The sequence below is a fragment of the Hyla sarda genome, chromosome 4 (genome assembly GCF_029499605.1).
Source record: "Hyla sarda isolate aHylSar1 chromosome 4, aHylSar1.hap1, whole genome shotgun sequence".
NCBI classification, from domain to species: domain Eukaryota; kingdom Metazoa; phylum Chordata; class Amphibia; order Anura; family Hylidae; genus Hyla; species Hyla sarda.
The window spans coordinates 399,437,600-399,458,711 of NC_079192.1; the positions used below are offsets into that span (position 1 = coordinate 399,437,600).

The window sequence follows — 21,112 nt, forward strand, 5'->3', positions numbered from 1 at the left end:
CGGGATATGGGGACTGGAGCATCATTGCTGCTTTTCTTTTCCTTCAAGGTTTAGGCAGGAAGACCGGGCAATGCTGGATACTCTGCTAGAATTTTCATAAAAACTAATTTACCCCTTTCAGATATTGTGATGTTATAAAGCATTGCTGTTTAGGCCATTGGTTCCCAACTAGTATGCCCTCCAGCTGGAAGTTGTAGTATTGCCAGAGGCACACTGCTCGGTGTAGGCTAAGATGCAGAGGCGAAAGCTTCAGGGGTGCAGGAATACAGGCGCTGACCAAGAAGGGGACCAGGGAAGCCAGGTAGGTATCAAAAAGCTTTAATCCAATGCGACGCGTTTCACCGCGCAAGCGCGGTGAAATGCGTCGCATTGGATTAAAGCTGTTTCATACCTACCTGGCTTCACTGGTCCCCTTCTTGGTCAGCGCCTGTATTCCTGCACCCCTGAAGCTTTCGCCTCTGCATCTCTGTCGATTCCAGGAAGGCTGCAGACCCAGTTCACTATACTACAAACGCAGATCCTTGTTGTGTGGGAATCTGCACAACCTGGCAGGGTGAACCTTCATTTTTACCCTCCCTTCTCACGCACCTGTGATCCCGTTGATTCTCCACAAGGGAGCGCCTGTTCTTCTTTTGTTTTACGGTGTAGGCTAAGGCTTGCTATTGAAAGGGAATGGGGTTACTTTGTGGACTATAAGAGGCTGGCACCAGACAGGTGACAGAAACCCAAGCAAAATGGACTTCTGGCTGTAGACGTGGCCTCTGAAGGATGACAATGTGACCTTAGTCTCTTTCCTTAACTGGGATGCAGAGCGATTTAGGTGGCGTGATGCAGTGATCTTTGGCCAGGGGACACGTGAGACGCCAAAAGTAGTGTTGAGCAGCATAGGCCATATTCGAATTCGCGAATATTCGCGAATATACGGACGAATATTCTCCATATATTCGCGAATATTCGCATATCCGTAATACAATTGGTTTATTTTCGCATATACGAACATTTTCATATGCGAAAATGTTTATATGCGAAAATGAGCATAAACGGAAATTCGCATATGCGGAAATTAGCATATGTAAATTTTCGCATATGCGAAAATGCGCACACCAGTCTCATACAGTAGTATTAGAGTCTTCTTTACACCACACAAGCTGGAAGCAGAGAGGGATGATCACTGTGATGTGTACTGTGGAAAAAAAAAAAATAAAAAAAAAAAATAAAAAAAACAACGAATATTCGTAATTACGAATATATAGCGTTATATTCGCGAATTTGCGATATTCGCGAATATTCGCGAGCAACACTAGCCAAAAGTCACTATGTAGCCCTAGTCTAAACCTACTGTAAATGGTGCGGTAACAAATGTAACTCTGCTGAGTGGTTAGCCTTGGGGGACAACATCTGTACAGCGCTGTGGAATATGATGGTGCTATATAAATAAAGCAATTATTATATCAGACCATGAGATTGTAGTTTGGCTGAGCAAAAAAAAAAAAAACGTGACCACCACTGACCAAAACATTAGTTACATGTCCCATCCCTCACATAACTGAGAAGGATTGAGGTGTTCTTTTTAGCATTTCCCAGATATGAGGAGCCAAGGCTTAGGTTACACCTGACGTCAGACAGATCGATAGTGAAATACATCACAAGCAGAATACGCTCATCCAAAAAGGTCAAGGGCGAGCGGCTACAAAAAAAAAGTGGAAAGGAAAATAAAAAATATATATGAAAAAGATCTGTTCAGCAAATCTCTGTCTTTAAAGATGCCAGTCAAGAAGTGTGGGGGAACAACTTGGTGCCATCATGTGAATCACTGTGGGCTGCACAAAAGATTCCATGTGCTTCCTACTACCCACCATTATTGTGTGACTGTGGCCTGACGGCATCCATCTCATTATACATGTACACTCCCGGCAAACATCAGTGCATATACCCAGGATATATTCATACACAACATCATTGTGGTACTATGCAAAGTACAGCATCATATATACCTATATTACCTGTATATACACAATAATGCAACACATCCACCCATATTATCTGTGTACAACTAGTACATCATATATACCCATATTATCTGTATATAACTAGTACATCATATATACCCATATTATCTGTATATAACTGGTACATCATATATACCTATATTATCTGTATAAAACTAATACATCATATATACCCATATTATCTGAATATAACGAGTACATCATATATACCCATATTATTTGTATATAACTAGTACATCATATACACCCATATTATCTGTATATAACTGGTACATCATATATACCCATATTAACTGTATATAACTAGTACATCATATATACCCATATTTAGTGTTGAGCAGCATAGGCCAAATTCGAATTCGCGAATATTCGCGAATATATGAACGAACATTCGGCATATATTCGCGCATATTCGCATATCCTCGTCATATTTTCGCACATGCGAAAACGCCATCATATGCGAAAATTAGCACATGCAAACATTAGCGAACGTTCGCATATGCGAACATTAATAAAAAAATTAAAAAAAAAAAAAAAATTCACGTATACGAAAAGCAATATACGCGAAAATTAGCATATGCGAACATTAACATAAGCGAAATTCACATATGCGAAAGTTAAATTATGCGGACATATACATCAGCGAAAATTTGCGTTTGCGAATTTTAACGTATGCGAAAATTAGTGTATGGGAACAATAACCTAACGGAAATTCGCATATGCGGAAATTACGAATATGAATATTCGCAATTACGAATATATAGTGCTATATTCGTGAATTCGCGAATATGCGATATTCGCGAATAAAATTCGCGAGCAACACTACCCATATTATCTTTATATAACTAGTACATCATATATACCTATATTACCTGTATATATAACTAGTACATTATATATACCCATATTATCTGTATATACACAATAATGCAACAAATCCACCCATATTATCTGTATAAAACTAGTACATCATATATACTCATATTATTTGTATATAAATATTAAAGCATCATATACACCCATATTACCTGTATATAAGTAGTACAGCAACATATACACTCATTGGGGGAGATGCATCAAAAACTGTGCAGAGGAAGAGTGGTGCAGTTGCTCATGGCAACCAATCAGATCGCTTCTTTCATTTTTAAAGATGCCTGTGAAAAATGAAAGAAGCAATCTGATTGGTTGCTACGGGCAACTGCACCACTCTTCCTCTACATGGGTTTTGATAAATCGCCCCCATTGTATCCTATATAACTAGTACAACAACGTATGTAACCATATTACCTTTATGCGACTAGTACAGCATAATATACACCCATATTACCTGTATAAAAGTAGTACAGCAACAGATACACTCATTGGGGGAGATTTATCAAAACCTGTGCAGAGGAAGAGTGGTGCAGTTGCCCATAGCAACCAATCAGATTGCTTCTTTCATTTTCTACAGGCCTCTAAAGAGGCCTGTGGAAAATGAAAGAAGCAATCTGATTGGTTGCTATGGGCAACTGCACCACTCTTACTCTGCACAGGTTTTGATAAATCTCCCCCATTGTATCCTATATTACTAGTGCAGCAACATATATATATACTCCTATTACATGTATATTACTAGTACAGTAACATATAGACTAAAATTACCAGCAGGTAACAATCCAGCTACATATACACCTGTAATATATACCTGTATATACACACAAAAAGCATGATTTATCTGTATATAACTAGTACAGCAAAATATAAAGCCATTTCACCTGTATATACACAGTAAAGTAGCGTATACACCCATATTACCCTACATAATTGGAAATGTTTGATATTCACTAATATTACCTGTACATAACAATGCAGCAACATGTACACCCATATAGTGTTGAGCGGCATAGGGCATATTCGAATTCGCGAATATTCGCGAATATATGGACGAATATCCGTCATATATTCGCGAATATTCGCATAGTTGCGGTTTATTTTCGCATATGCGAACAAATAACGTGTGAACATTGGCATATGCAAAATTAGCATATGTAACAGTTCGCGTATACGAAAAATCACAGGCGCAAATATTCGCATGTACACATATTCGCATGTGCGAAGATTTCGCGCGGCATTCTCACGCAGTACTATTACAGCCTTCTTTACACCATACAAGCTGGAAGCGGAGAGGGGTGATCACTGTGATGTGTACTGTGAAGAAAAAATAAAAAATAAAAACGAATATTCGTAATTACGAATATATAGCGCTATATTCGCGAAATTCGCAAATTCGCGAATATGCGATATTCGCGAATAATATTCGAATTGCGAATATTCGCGAGCAACACTACACCCATATTACCTTTATATCGACAATAAAGAAACATGTACATCCACATTACCTTTATATCTACAATAAAGAAACATATACACCCATATTACCTTTATATCTACAATAAAGAAACATATACACCCATATTACCTTTATATCTACAATAAAGAAACATATACACCCATATTACCTTTATATCTACAATAAAGAAACATATACACCCATATTACCTTTATATCTACAATAAAGAAACATGTACACCCACATTACCTTTATATCTACAATAAAGAAACATATACACCCATATTACCTTTATATCTACAATAAAGCATACACCCATATAAACACATACACCCACATTAGCTGTGTATACAACACATACACCCATATTACCATACATAATGAGAAATACATAATATACACCCATATAACTTGTATATAACTAGTACAGCAACATATACGGCCACATCATCATATTCATCATCATATACATCATCTCACCTGTATATACCAAGCACATCATCATATACATCCTCTACCCGGTACATTCTAAACCTCATCTCACCTGTATATACCCAGTACATCATATACATCATCCCACCTGTATATACCCAGTACATCATATACATCATCCCACCTGTATATACCCAGTACATCATATACATCATCCCACCTGTATATACCCATACATCATATACATCATCCCACCTGTATATACCCAGTACATCATATACATCATCCCACCTGTTAATACCCAGTACATCATATACACCATCTCACCTGTATATACCCAGTACATTATATACATCATCCCACCTGTATATACCCAGTACATCATATACATAATCTCACCTGTATATACCCAGTATATCATATACATCACCTGTATATACCCAGTACACCATATACATCATCTCACCTGTATATACCCAGTACATCATATACACCATCTCACCTGTATATACCCAGTACATCATATACACCTTCTCACCTGTATATACCCAGTACATTATATACATCATCCCACCTGTATATACCCAGTACATCATATACATCATCTCACCTGTATATACCTAATACATCATATACATCATCTCACCTCTATATTCCCAAAACATCATATACATCATCTCACCTGTATATACCCAATACATCATATACATCATCTCTCCTGTATATACCCAGTACACCATATACATAATCTCACCTGTATATACCCAGTACATCATATACATCATCTCACCTGTATATACCCAGTACATAATATACATCACTTGTATTTACCCAGTACATCATATACATCACCTGTATTTACCCAGTACATCATATACATCACCTGTATATACCCAGTACATCATTTACATCACCTGTATTTACCCAGTACATCATATATACATAATCTCACCTGTATATACCCAGTGCATCATATACTAGTGTTGCTGGCGAATATTCGCAATTCGAATATTATTCGCGAATATCGCATATTCGCGAATTATATAGCGCTATATATTCGTAATTACGAATATTCGTTTTTTTTTTTTTTTTTTTTCTTCACAGTACACATCAGAGTGATCACCCCTCTCTGCTTCCAGCTTGTGTGGTGTAAAGAAGGCTGTAATACTACTGTGTGAGACTGGCGCACGAAAATTCGCATATGCGAAATGTGCATATGCTAATTTTCGTATATGCGAATTTCCACATATGCTAATTTTCGCATATGCGAAGTTTCGCATACGCGAAAATAAAACGAGAGTATAACGAATATGCGAATATTCGCGAATATATGATGAATATTCGTCCATATATTCGCGAATATTCGCGAATTCGAATATGGCCTATGCCGCTCAACACTATCATATACATCATCTCACCTGTATATACCCAGTACACCATATACATAATCTCATCTGTATATACCCAGTACATTATATACATCATCTCACCTGTATATACCCAGTACATAATATACATCACCTGTATTTACCCAGTACATCATATACATCACCTGTATTTACCCAGTACATCATATACATCACCTGTATATACCCAGTACATCATATACATCACCTGTATATACCCAGTACATAATATACATCACCTGTATATACCCAGTACACCATATACATCACCTGTATATACCCAGCACATTATATACATAATCTCACCTGTATATAGCCAGTACATCATATACATCACCTGTATATACCCAGTACATCATATACATCACCTGTATATACCCAGTACACCATATACATCCTCTCACCTGTATATACCCAGTACATCATATACATCACCTGTATATACCCAGTACACCATATACATCACCTGTATATACCCAGTACATCATATACATCACCTGTATATACCCAGTACATCATATACATCACCTGTATATACCCAGTACATCATATACATCACCTGTATATACCCAGTACACCATATACATCACCTGTATATACCCAGTACATCATATACATCACCTGTATATACCCAGTACATCATATACATCACCTGTATATACCCAGTACATCATATACATCATCTCACCAGTATATACCCAGTACACCATATACATCCTCTCACCTGTATATACCCAGTACATCATATACATCACCTGTATATACCCAGTACATCATATACATCACCTGTATATACCCAGTACATCATATACATCACCTGTATATACCCAGTACACTATATACATCCTCTCACCTGTATATACCCAGTACATCATATACATCACCTGTATATACCCAGTACATCATATACATCACCTGTATATACCCAGTACATCATATACATCACCTGTATATACCCAGTACACCATATACATCCTCTCACCTGTATATATACCCAGTACATCATATACATCACCTGTATATACCCAGTACATCATATACATCACCTGTATATACCCAGTACATCATATACATCACCTGTATATACCCAGTACACTATATAAATCCTCTCACCTGTATATACCCAGTACATCATATACATCACCTGTATATACCCAGTACATCATATACATCACCTGTATATACCCAGTACACTATATACATCCTCTCACCTGTATATACCCAGTACATCATATACATCACCTGTATATACCCAGTACATCATATACATCACCTGTATATACCCAGTACATCATATACATCACCTGTATATACCCAGTACATCATATACATCACCTGTATATACCCAGTACATCATATACATCATCCCCCCTCACATGCACACCTCCCACTCACCTCCCAATTCTTCTCCCCCTTCAGCCAGCCCTCACTGCATCCCCTATAACCCTCTGGCTTCCATGCATCATCCTCCATCCCTGCTCAGCCTGCAATTCCCCCCCCCACTACACCAGTCAGCCATTTACCGTATTGTGTGGAGTAGAAGCGCACTGCTTGATTGACAGCCTATATCCATAGAAACAGAGCAGGCAGAGACACCATACCAGAAGCCTGGCTGTGTGACGATTCTCTGCCATATACGGTGCTGGGAATAATGCAATAGATGCTTCTTTCTGGTTTTTTTTTTTTTTTTTTTTTTTTGCATGCATGTGAGATCATTTAGTAACCTTATTCTATCAGAAGGGGAATGAGGATCTGGAGGGAGAGACTATCACCCCAGCTCACATGTTGCAGTGTGTCCTGAGCAGCTCCTCTCCTCCTCCTATGCATCCTGCAGCCTCTCCAGCACATCACTGACTGATCAGGCATTTTGTAGCCTTTTTTTTTAATTTATTTTTTTTTATTATTATTTCTATTTGTATTCATTTATTTATTTATTTTTTATATAGAGAGAGATCTAGATACATTCTTTGTATATTGTAAATATTTGGATTCTGTGTGGTTGAAGATCCTCCTGTGATCTGTTGGATTTCTTCATTCTCTTGGGGGTGGTAAGTAACACTGTAACAATCTGCAATGTGCACAAAGGGGGTCTGTGGGCTGCATAGCTGTACATGACTTTGGGGGGCAACTTTGGGGGGGGGTGCATGTTCTGTGGGTGTAATTGAGGATGCATGATGGATATATTGAGATGATACATCTGTAGCAGCCCAGCATGCAGAATAAGACATGATGCTTATGAATTCAAGCAAATGCAATGTATAGTACAGTGGTCTCCAACCTGCGGACCTCCAGATGTTGCAAAAACTACAACTCCCAGCATGCCCGGACAGCCAACGGCTGTCCGGGCATGCTGGGAGTTGTAGTTTTTGCAACATCTGGAGGTCCGCAGGTTGGAGACCACTGCTATAGTATCTGCTTATGACATCAATACCACGTTGCTTGTGTATCTTAATGTAGAATAAATGCCAATAGGGATCTGTTCACAGCAAGATAGGATATGAAGGGCCTTATCTCTATTACCCCCCCCCCATCGTTCTGTCTATTAGACCCTTCATTTAGGCTGTATTCACACCACGTTTTTGCAATACAGTTCCCGTATCAGGTTTTTGATTAAAAAAAAAAAAATGATTCCTCAAAACCGGACTAAACTGTATCAAAACGTGTGTACAAATTTAAACCCGCATACGGTTTAAAAAATGATGTCCGTCTGCATGCGTTTTTTTTTAAGAAAAAAAAAAGTATACGTTTTTAACTTTTCACTCCATTTTGAATAAAGTTTCACTTGTTTAATTGAAATTCCAAGAAAAAACAAAAAACCACTGTATGGTTGGAATCCGGATGGAACCGTACGCACATACAGTGATCCCTCAACTTACAATGGCCTCAATATACAATAGTTTCAACATACAATGGTCTTTTCTGGACCATTGTAACTTGAATCCAGACTCAACATACAATGTTACGGACAGTCCAGATCTGTGAAATGGGATGTCTGGTAGCACCCCCTACAGTACGGGGAGGTATTACATGTTCTGTACTCTTTACCTGTATTACTGAAGTGTATGCACTGACTGGTGTCTGGTAGTGCCCCCTACAGTACGGGGAGGTATTACATGTTCTGTACTCTTTACCTGTATTACTGAAGTGTATGCACTGACTGGTGTCTGGTAGCGCCCCCTACAGTACAGGAGGTATTACACGTTCTGTACTCTTTACCTGTATTACTGAAGTACATGCACTGACTGGTGTCTGGTAGGGCCCCCTACAGTACAGGGAGGTATTACACGTTCTGTACTCTTTACCTGTATTACTGAAGTGTATGCACTGACTGGTGTCTGGTAGTGCCCCCTACAGTACGGTGAGGTATCACATGTTCTGTACTCTTTACCTGTATTACTGAAGTGCATGCACTGACTGGTGTCTGGTAGGGCCCCCTACAGTACAGGGAGGTATTACATGTTCTGTACTCTTTACCTGTATTACTGAAGTGTATGCACTGACTGGTGTCTGGTAGCGCCCCCTACAGTACAGGAGGTATTACACGTTCTGTACTCTTTACCTGTATTACTGAAGTGTATGCACTGACTGGTGTCTGGTAGTGCCCCCTACAGTACGGTGAGGTATCATATGTTCTGTACTCTTTACCTGTATTACTGAAGTGCATGCACTGACTGGTGTCTGGTAGTGCCCCCTACAGTACAGGGAGGTACAACATTTTCTGTACACTTTGCCTGTACCAGGGTTACCTGCTCCTTTGGACACCAGATGAGGGAGACTCCATTTTTTCCCGACATTGTGTGTTCTGTAAAGGACCCTGAAGAAGCTCCTGTCCTCTACATAGACCAGAGTTTCCCAAGCAGGGAGCCTCCAGCTGCTGCAAAACTACAACTCCCAGCATGCCCGGACAGCCTTTGGCTGTCCGGGCATGCTGGGAGTTGTAGTTTTGCAACAGCTGGAGGCTCCCTGCTTGGGAAACACTGACATAGACCATGATTTACCGCTCCCAGCAGATCTTTATTACTTTTATATGTAGGGATTTGCTTTATCTGTATTAGGTATCTACTTATTTTTCTTTAATCCTCACTTTTTCCTATTTTTTGGATGACATTTTGGTGCCTTTAGAACCAATTACCAGATTTCCATAGACTTCTGGTCTCAACATACAATGGTTTCAACATACAATGGTCGTCCTGGAACCAATTAATATTGCAACTTGAGGGACCACTGTACGGTTCTGTACGGTTCCCATTGACTCCCATGTTAAAAAAAAACAAAAAAACGTATACGGTTTAATAAAGTTTTTCACCCGGACCAAAAAGCGTGGTAGGCTACGGTTTTGGGTACGGGAAAAAAAACCTGACAAAACCTTACAGGATGCAAAACGGACACAACCTGATGCATCTTTTGGCATACGGTCTTCAATGGGGAGTCAATGCATACGGTTTTCAATACGGTTCGGTACGGTTTTCACATTGAAAACGTATATGGGAACTGTATTGCAAAAAATGTGGTGTGAATGCAGCCTTTCCCAGGATCTAATGGGTTATTGATGTGAACGTCGTCAATATATCGGGCCCGAGTTAATGGGCAGATGGCATAAGAAAAATAAAAAAATAAATAATAAAATGCACATGTAGAATATTCAATTATTTCGGAAGCAGGCGTCGTATCCCATTAAGTTGGCTTTTTCCGTGTATCGGAAGACGCAGTAGACATTAGGTAAATCAGACCGGAGCCGAGACATCTTCATTAGACCAGTGTGATAGTAATGGTTTTTTTTTCGATGCTGTCCGCACCATCTGGATATGAGCGATGGTTTAGTGTTCTTTGTGTTGAGGACTTTGGAAAGTTAACATGGCATGGTGAGGCTTGTAGGACCCAGAGCGCTGTTTCCCAACTAGTGTGCCTCCAGCTGTTGCAAGACTACAACTAACAGCATGCTTGAACAGCCAAAGGCTAATAGGCTTGTATAACCCAGAATAGTGATCCCCAACCAGGGGGCCTACAACTCCCAGCATGCCCGGACAGCCAAAGGTTTATAGGCTTGTATGACCAAGAGCGGTGTTTTCTAACCAGGGTGCCTCCAGCTGTTGCAAAACTACAACTCCCAGCATGCCCGGACAGCTGAAGGCTTATAGGCTTGTATGACCCAGAACAATGTTTCCCAACCAGGGTGCCTACAACTCCTAGCATGCCCGGACAGCCAAAGGTTTATAGGCTTGTATGACCAAGGGGCAGTGATTTCTTAACCAAGGTGACTCCAGCTGTTGCAAAACTATAACTCCCAGCATGCCCGGACAGCTGAAGGCTTATAGGCTTGTATGACCCAGAACAATGTTTCTCAACCAGGATGCCTACAACTCCCAGTATGCCTGGACAGCCAAAGGCTTTAATAGCAGTGTTTCCTAACCAAGGTGACTCCAGCTGTTGCAAAACTACAACTCCCAGCATGCCTTGACAGCCATAGGCATATAGGCTTGTATAACCCAGAGCAGTGATTCCCAACTAGGGTGCCTACAACTCCCAGCATGCCCGGACAGACAAAGGTTTATAGGCTTGTATGACCAAGAGCGGTGTTTTCTAACCAGGGTGCCTTCAGCTGTTGCAAAACTACAACTCCCAGCATGCCCGGACAGCTGAAGGCTTATTGGCTTGTATGACCAAGAGCGGTGTTTTCTAACCAGGGTGCCTTCAGCTGTTGCAAGACTACAACTCCGTAGTTCTGCAACAGCTGGAGGCACACTGGTTTCGAAACACTAAGACTTTAGATTCCCAACTTTGAAGTTGACAAATTACTGGAAGCCTTGTTGATAGGCGACGACATATTCCATAGCACCGCACACAGATTAGAATCCTGTCCCCATAATCTAGTTTCCCTATTTTATAGACAGTAAGTACTGTAAGTACACATTAGGGCATATAGAAGAGGAATAGGAAGCCAATAGATATACCAATATGTTTTAGGATGTGGGAGGAAACTGGGGAACGTGGAGGAATCCCACACAAACGCGGGGAGAACATACAAACCTCCTGGTCCTTTGCTTGGATTCAAACCCAGGGCTCCAGAGGGAACAGTGCGAACCACTGAGCCATCAATTACACATCAAGTCAATACTAGGTTCTTAATGTCTACACACCGAGGTGTCCCCAATTCAGGACTGGTTAACTTTCTTACATAGAGGTTATTATTTGCCTGACTACTCATGACTCAACCTATTACATGACAAGACTATATAAGAAGATCAACCAAGGCACATTTTGAAATCTATCTCCTATCTATCTATCTATCTATCTATCTATCTCATATCTATTTATCTATCTCATATCTATCTATCTCATATCTATTTATCTATCTCATGTCTATCTATCTCACTATCTATCTATCTCATATCTATCTATCTATCTCTCTCTCATATCTATCTATCTATTTATCTATCTATCTCATATCTATTTATCTATCTCATATCTATCTATCTATCTATCTATCTATCTATCTCATATCTATCTATCTATCTATCTATCTATCCTATATCTCTCTATCTATCTCATATCTCTCTATCTATCTCATATCTATCTATCTATCTATCTCATATCTATCTATCTATCTATCTATCTATCTATCTATCTATCTATCTCATATCTATCTATCTACCTCATATCTATCTATCTATCTATCTCATATTTATCTCATATCTATCTATCTATCTATCTATCTATCTCATATCTATCTATCTCATATCTATCTATCTATCTCATATCTATCTATCTATCTATCTATCTATCTCATATCTATCTATTTATCTCATATCTATCTATCTTCTGTAGACCCCTCAACCCATACATTACAATGACAACCCATTGATTTTAATTAGTACTGTGTAATTAATCTTTTGTCCTGTGGGGGTGCCGTAGTAAAATTGAATACCTGCTTCCTAGTTTCCCCAGAATACAAGGTTTCGTTTTTGTGTCATAAACTTATTTTCAGGGTACCTTTCTTACAAAAAGAGATTGTGCACTGCATGTCACTCATTTATGGCCTCTCCCTTTTTTTTTTTAGATAAGCCCCTCTTTATAAAATAATCATTTGTAGTACTTGAAGGGGTATTTCAGCATTTTACAAAAAAAATAAATATGTGCTGGGGCCTTATACCTATACTTGCCTTCCCCCTGTCCCCTATTGGTCTCCTGTAGGTCCTGTTCAGCTCTCTCCGGTCCCACTGATGCCTCTGTCTTCTTTCTGGGGGAGATTTATCAAAACCCGTCCAGAGGAAAAGTTGCCCAGTTGCCCATAGCAACCAATCAGATCGCTTCTTTCATTTTTAACAAGGTCTCTGCAAAATGATAGAAGCAATCTGATTGGTTGCTATGGGCAACTAGGCAACTTTTCCTTTGCACAGGTTTTGATAAATCTCCCCCTCTGTGTCTGAGATGTGCGCTCGGAGCAGGACATGCCCGCTAAGCCAATCACTGACTGAGGATGGACACCGCTAATGGGCTGTGCGGGCAAGTCCTGCAGGAATAATGCAAAAGCATGGAACAAGCAAAAGGAGCCAAACAGGAGCTATGGAGGACCAGGGGTAAGTAAGTAAAGTTTTTTTTTTTTATTTTATCTAAAGCCCCAGCACTTTATAAAATTTTCGTAAAACCCCAGAATAACTCTTTAATTTTGAATGATTAATCCCTTAGTGAACAACCTATTTTTTGGCCTCAGTAATTAAAGGGGTTATCCAGGAAAACGCTTTTATTTATATATCAACTGGCTCCAGAAAGGTAAACAGATTTGTAAATGACTTCTATTATAAAAATCGTAATCCTTTCAGTACTTATGAGCTTCTGAAGTTGAGGTTGTTCTTTTCTGTCTAAGTGCTCTCTGATGACACGTGTCTCGGGAACCGCCCAGTTTAGAAGAGGTTTGCTATGGGGATTTGCTTCTAAACTGGGCGGTTCCCGAGACACGTGTCATCAGAGAGCACTTAGACAGAAAAGAACAACCTCAACTTCAGAAGCTCATAAGTACTGAAAGGATTAAGAAACTCACCGGTGAAACTCACCGGTGAGTGTCGGTTGCGGTGAGTTGCTGGACTTTTTCTTTTTTGCTATTGTATTATTTGCCTTTTGGATTCCTTTGCACCACCGTTCTATAGAATTTTTTGAACCACTGTGATTTTTTTCTGTCGCTCCCCCCATATTCCATTGATAGCTTTAGTTTTTTTTGGGGTCAGGTGCCTCCAGCTGTTTTTTCTTCATTAGCTTCATTTAAACTGTAATGATAAATAGGGTTTTTAGTGTTTTAAAAAGGCCAAAAATGAAAAAGAAATAAATTCACTCACTCCTAAATCTGCTTCTGCTCCATTGTCCCTCGCCCGGCGCTTTGCGATGACGTTCTGTACACTGTTTATGTTGCGGCCAACCACTTGCCTCGCCGGTCTCTTCCTGCATGTGCGGCACATAAAACGCAAACAAATGTCATTGTGACCGCTCGTAAATGCGCTCTCTCCATAGTCTGCGTTTGGATTCCGCCAAAAGAATTGACATCTGCCGCTGAAATTCTGCCGCGTGCAGAGTGCGTCAAAATCCCATTGAAAGCAATGGGACTCTGCAGCAACGGAATTTCCGAGTGGAATAATTTTTGCCGGATTCCGCTTAGAAATTACGTTGTGTTAACATGGCCAATAGTCGTGGAATTCTTATTACAATCAATTGGAGTCTGATTTAAGCCAGGATCCATGTGGAATTTAAGGCGGAACGTTAAATTCCTTGCGGATTCCAACTGAATTTTTTTAGTGTCAACTAGCTGTTCAAACATACTTAAAGGGGTTATCCAGGAAAATAGATAGATCAATTTTTATAGATCAACTGGCTCCGGAAAGTTAAACAGATTTGTAAATTACTTTTATTAAAAAATCTTAATCCTTTCAGTACTTATGAGCTGCTGAAGTTGAGCTGTTCTTTTCTGTCTAAGTGCTACTCTGATGACACCTGTCTCTGAAAATGTCCAGAGTAGAAGCAAATCCCCATAGCAAACCTCTTCTACTCTGTGCAGTTCCCGAGACAAGCAGAGATGTCAGCAGAGAGCACTGTTGTCAGACAGAAAAGAACAACTCAACTTCAGCAGCTGATAATTATTGGAAGAATTAAAATGTTTTAATAGAAGTAATTTACAAATCTGTTTAACTTTCTGGAGCCAGTTGATATATATATATATATATATATATATATATATATATATATATATGTATATGTATATGTATAAAGTTTTTTCCTGGAATACCCCTTTAATCTGCTGCAGATTTTATGCTGTGCATTTCAGCCAACAGAATAACATGATGCATACAAAGAAATGTAGAATCACATCCCCTCCACTTCACCTTAAGGGACATGCGTCTTTTTGGAACCGCACTTACTGTATATATTGATTAAATCCACATCGTAAAATGATTGTTATTATTACTAGTTCAGTGTAGTGCAGTGTTTCCCTACCAGGGTGCCTCCAGCTGTTGCAAAACTACAACTCCCAGCATGCCCGGACAGCCAATGGCTGTCCGGGCATGCTGGGAGTTGTAGTTTTGCAACAGCTGGAGGCACCCTGGTTGGGAATCGCTGAGTTAGTGAGATCCTATACATGTTAATGAAAGGTGACTATACATGCACCTCTATTTCTCCACTGGAGATCTACCAACCCTGTTTTTTGGCTTTAAAGGGTAACTCTCATAAAAACAAATTTTTGCTATTGCACTCCTTATGGTAAATAAAAAATATTTCTAATATACTTTGTTTAAAAAAAATGAAGCTTTCTATGTTTTATTTGTCCTTTAAAAAGCTCAAGAGCACATTTTCCCCCATCTCATACACAGACTTAGGACCAAAGCCCAAACACAGGAAGTGCAGCCTAAAGTGATGAGGGGGGCGTGTCCAGCCTCATCCAATCATAGCTCCTCTCACACTTAACTGCTGTTGGTTGGACACACCCCCTCAGCACTCCAGGCTGCACTTCCTGTGTTTGGACTTCGGTCCTAAGTCTGTGTATAAGATGTGGGGAAAATGTGCTCTTGAGCTTTTTTAAGCACAAATAAAACATAGAAAACTTCATTTCTTTTTTTAAACAAAGTATATTAGAAATATTTTTTGCAATAGCAAAAAATTGTTTTAATGAGAGTGCCCATTTAAAGGGTACTCCGGTGTAAAACAATTATTATTATTATTTTTTTTTCAAATCAACTGGTGCCAGAAAGTTAAACAGATTTGTAAATTATTTATTTTTAAATATCTTAATCCTTTCAGTACTTATCAGCTGCTGAAAAGTCATTTTTTTCATAACAACTGATTTGTAAATTTGGAAATGACTTCTTTTAAAATATCTTAATCCTTCCAGTACTTATGAGCTGCTGTATGCTCCAGAGGAAGTTGAGTTGTTCTTTCCAGTCTGACCACAGTGCTCTCTGCTGACACCTCTGTCCATGTCAGGAACTGTATGAAGTAGGAGAGGTTTTCTATGGGCATTTGCTCTATGGGCCTTAGTTCCTCATACAGACAGAGGTGTCAGCAGAGAGCACTGTGGTCAGACTGAAAAGAACAATACAACTTCCTCTGTAGCATACAGCAGCTGATAAGTACTGGAAGGATTAAGATTTTTTAATAGAAGTAATTTCCAAATTTACAAATCAGTTGTTATGAAAAAATTACTTTTCACCGGTGTACTCCTTTAAGGATGCCATTAAACGGACCCCCATCAATCATAGATTTTGTTGCTGCATCCAGTAAATATGTCTTACATTTTGTCCTTGGACACACTCCAGTACTACAGACTGGCAGCCATCAATCATATCAACGACAAGACACACAAGTAAGGATATGAGGTGGTGCCCATTGTTGGCTGTTTATTTTGCTAGTCAGCTCCCCCCTTTTTGCTAGTCAGCTCCCCCCTTTCTTAATCTCCTAAACAAGCCGGGCAGTGTTTCTCTACTAGGGTGCCTCCAGCTGTTGCAAAACTACAACTCCCAGCATGCCTGGACGGATGGGGGATAAGTTTTCATCCATGAGATATCTCCTTTAAAGGGGTTGTCTGGCTTTAGAAATTGCGCAGAAACAGCGCCACTCTATGGACTGTGTATGGCAATACAGCTCAAACTTGTGCACTTGGTTTAGAATTCTCTGCAATACCAGATACATCCTGTGGACAAGAGGGGTGCTGTTTTTTTTTTTTTTTTGTAAATTAAAACAAACCTCATACAAATTGTTAATTCAGTGGGAGGTTACTTTACAGAATAAATTAGCTAATTGTCCAGCTGCTGAATACTGATCATTTCCTAATAAAATTTTCTAATAGAATTAGAAATGCTGGGAGTTGTAGTTTTGCAACAGCTGGAGGCAAACTGTTTGGAAAACACTGGTCTACAGGAGTTGCAGTTTATGGCACTGTATACTGGATTCCAGACTGTCCAGGCTGGGTTCATACTGCGGAATCTCTGGTAGAATTTCTGCCGGAGATCGAGCTGAAGGCACTAGGACCGCGCGGACTGCATTGCCGTCCCCATAGACGGCAATGCATTTCTGGGTGGATCTTTTGGGAGATCTGCTCAGAAATGCATTGGCATCTATGGGGATGGCAATGCAGTCCGAACGGTTCCAGTGCCGCTGGCTCGATCTCCGGCAGAAATTCTGCCCAGAAATTCTACAGCCTTAGGGTGCGTTCACACAGTAGTAACTAGCAGCAGGTTTCCCGCTGCGGGAAACCCGCTGCGAGTTACGCTACCAGTCATTTGAATGGGTCCGTGGACAGTATTGCGGACTGTCTTTCAACCCATTTAAATCAGTGGTTGCGTAACTCGCAGCAGGATTCCTGATACCTGCTGCCAGTAATAGCGTGTGAATGCACCCTTAGGGTACGATCACACGGGCAGATTTTTTAGTGGGTTTTCCGCTGCGTATTTGAAAGTGGGCGGGCTCTTCTCGGCTGTCCGCAGCGGAATTTACGCTGCGTAAAATCCGCCGCAAGCCCCATTGAAGTCATTAGGGACTGCGGCAGATTTCCCTACTGACTTCAATGGGGCTTGCGCGGATTTTCCCGCAGTGTAAATTCCGGCGCAGAAAATCTGCTGCGGACAGCCGAGAAGAGCTTGTCCACATTCAAATACGCAGTGGGAAATCCGCAAAAAAATCCGCCCGTGTGAACGTACCCTTAGGGTCTTATCACTCGGAGGAATTTCCGACCATCTAACCTTCTGATCCTTTTGGTGTCGGGGAGATATATCACTGCCAGGGAAGTAGCAGCGGCTTATCACCTCTTTCTAATGAAAGCACATGCACACTCAGCCAAGCTGAACGTGCATGTGTATAAAGGGGAGTTTGGAAAGATAGATGACAGCTGTGTTATGCATATGACCAGCTTTAGTATTCTTTCCCTTTCTCTGTTATGCATTGCTCCCCCAGTCCATGCACTAGGCATAACACATTGAAACGAATTATCCTTGTTGCCAATAGCAACCAGTGATAGCGCAGGTTTTATTTTACCAGAGCAGAGCTTGTGCAGGGAAAAGTAACTTATCCCCAATACCAGGATTGGGGATAAGTGTCAGATCCCATGGAGTCCGACCTCTGGGCCCCCCCCCGTGATCTCCTGCACGAGCCCCACAGGAGCGCGCGCTGGGGACGTCACACACTCCATTCATTCTCTATGGGAGCGCCAAAGAGACCCGAGTGCTGTACTGAGAGATCCGATCTGACACTTATCCCCTATCCTGTGGATACTTTTGCTGCACAACCCCTTTGAGGGTGTGTAAAAGGGGTACTCCAATGGAAAACTTTTTTTTTTTTTTAATCAACTGGCGCCAGAAAGTTAAACAGATTTGTAAATCACTTCTACTAAAAAATCTTAATCCTTCCAGTACTTTTTAGGAGCTGTATACTAAAGAGATATCCAAAAAAGAAATGCATTTCCTCTGATTTCATGACCACAGTGCTCTCTGCTGACCTCTGCTGTCCATTTTAGGAACTGTCCAGAGCAGCATAAGTTTGCTATGGGGATTTTCTCCTGCTCTGGACAGTTCCTAAAATGGACAGCAGAGGTCAGCAGAGAGCACGGTGGTCATGACATCAGAGGAAATGCATTTCTTTTTGGGATTTCTCTTTAGTATACAGCCCCTAAAAAGTACTGGAAGGATTAGGATTTTTTTTAATAGAAGTTATTTACAAATCTGTTTAACTTTCTGGCACCAGTTGATTCAAAAAAAAAAGTTTACCACGGGAGTACCCCTTTAACACTGTGTTTTTGTCTCTGTTTCACTGTTTCCATAACTGTACGTAAAATTTTTTTGTATGCAAAAATGCAGTCAACTTCGCTATCGTGTATGCCAAAAAAAAAAAAAAAGATGCGTTAAGGTCAGTTTTTTTTTAAAATAATGTAAGTCAGTGGTCTCCAAACTATAGACCTCCATAACGGCTGTCCAGACATGCTGGGAGTTGTAGTTGTGCAATATCTGGAGGTCCACAGTTTGGAGGACACTGATGTATGCCAATGGAAAATGGATGGCATACAGCAGTGGTCTCCAACCTGCGGACCTCCAGATGTTGCAAAACTACAACTCCCAGCAAGCCCGGACAGCCGTTGGCTGTCCGGGCATGCTGGGAGTTGTAGTTTTGCAACGTCTGGAGGTCCGCAGGTTGAATACCACTGGCATACAGCAACATTCGATTTTAGCATTGCGTTTTTTTTCGTTCGTTTTGCGTTTTTTCCCCCTAAAAAAGGTATGCATCCTTAGGCTAGATTCAGTCGGCGCTGTGACCGTGCAGACATTGCTGTCCCCATAGAGAGCAAAGTATTCTGAATTTATTCCTCCAAAAGAATGAATGAAATCAATCTTTCGGCGGATGAATTTCAAGAATTCCACCGTGTGCGCTGTAAACCACAATGCTTTTGACAGCAATGGGACTTTGCTGCATCGGAATCTCTGAGCGGCGTTTGAAACTAAAATTTTGCGTTCAATTTCCATAGTGTGAACCCAGCCTAAGAAGCTAAGCTCTGATTGGTTGCCATGGGCAACAAGGACAGTTTTGATCAAATGAGGCCCACTGGTGTGGAAATTTAATAGAGAAACTGTCTTTGTTGCCCATAGCAACCAATCAGAGCTTGGCTTTAATTTCTCAAACTGCTCTGGTAAAATGAAAGTAAAGCGCTGATTGGTTGCAATGAGTGACAAGGACAGTTTTGATCAAATGAGGCCCATCGGTGTGGAAATTTAAAAGTGAAACTGTCTTTGTTGCCCGTAGCAACCAGTCGGAACTCAGCTTTAATTTTTCACACTGCTGTGGTAAATTGAAAGCCGATTGCTGATTGGTTGCCATGGGCAACAAAGACCGTTTTGTATCTTCCTACCATTTTGAAATGAGGCCCATTGTTTTGACTGAAAACATGGCGGCCCCCGTGCGTACAGACAACCTGCAGCCATGAATAGGAAGTTTCATCCTGATTACGTGATCCCATCACGACCTTGTGTGAAAACGACCTTGAAACGTGTGCTTTTCCTCATTGTCACACACCAACAAGAGAAGCTTCACAATAGCGGAGCAGATAGTAGCGTGCAGGCTGCTGACGCTGGAGATTTTTTTCCCTCTTTATTTGTGTGGGGATTATGTCACATTCAACGTTAATCATCTTCCGCCGTCCATGGAAGCCGATCGCTCATTGTCACCATCTAACAAGCGCGGAGTCATTAGTTTGTTTCATTGCGATTCTAAATGAGTAAAGCTAATCACCATTGCTCTCTTTGGATCCCTGTTTTTTTTTTAACGCTTTTACGAGAGGTTCATTGACTTTTACGCCCTGCTTTAGTGTCTCTGTGATGTCTGTATACGCTGACCTATATGTAGTAAACAAAAGACTGCGTCCGGCCAATGTCGGCGCCTCGCTGCGTGTTTGTCTGCCTCTCCAGACGGGCAGC

General features: G+C 40.5%; 1 protein-coding gene across 6 annotated transcripts in view; it reads left to right on the forward strand.

Moving 5' to 3' along the window:
- The first annotated feature begins 7,839 nt into the window (after positions 1-7,839).
- The window catches only part of ANKS1B (ankyrin repeat and sterile alpha motif domain containing 1B), a 151,744-nt gene continuing 138,471 nt past the window's right edge, over positions 7,840-21,112 (forward strand). For 3 of the 6 annotated variants that reach the window (XM_056517325.1, XM_056517326.1, XM_056517328.1), the window contains exon 1: positions 13,734-13,753. Coding sequence is in view for 2 of the 6 variants with exons in the window: in XM_056517324.1 (XP_056373299.1) it covers positions 13,708-13,753 (46 nt within the window). In the remaining 4 variants the exon portion in view is untranslated. Of the gene's footprint in view, positions 8,225-13,633; positions 13,754-21,112 lie in introns of those variants that run through there. The other 3 variants (XM_056517327.1, XM_056517324.1, XM_056517323.1) reach the window with 3 other exon arrangements.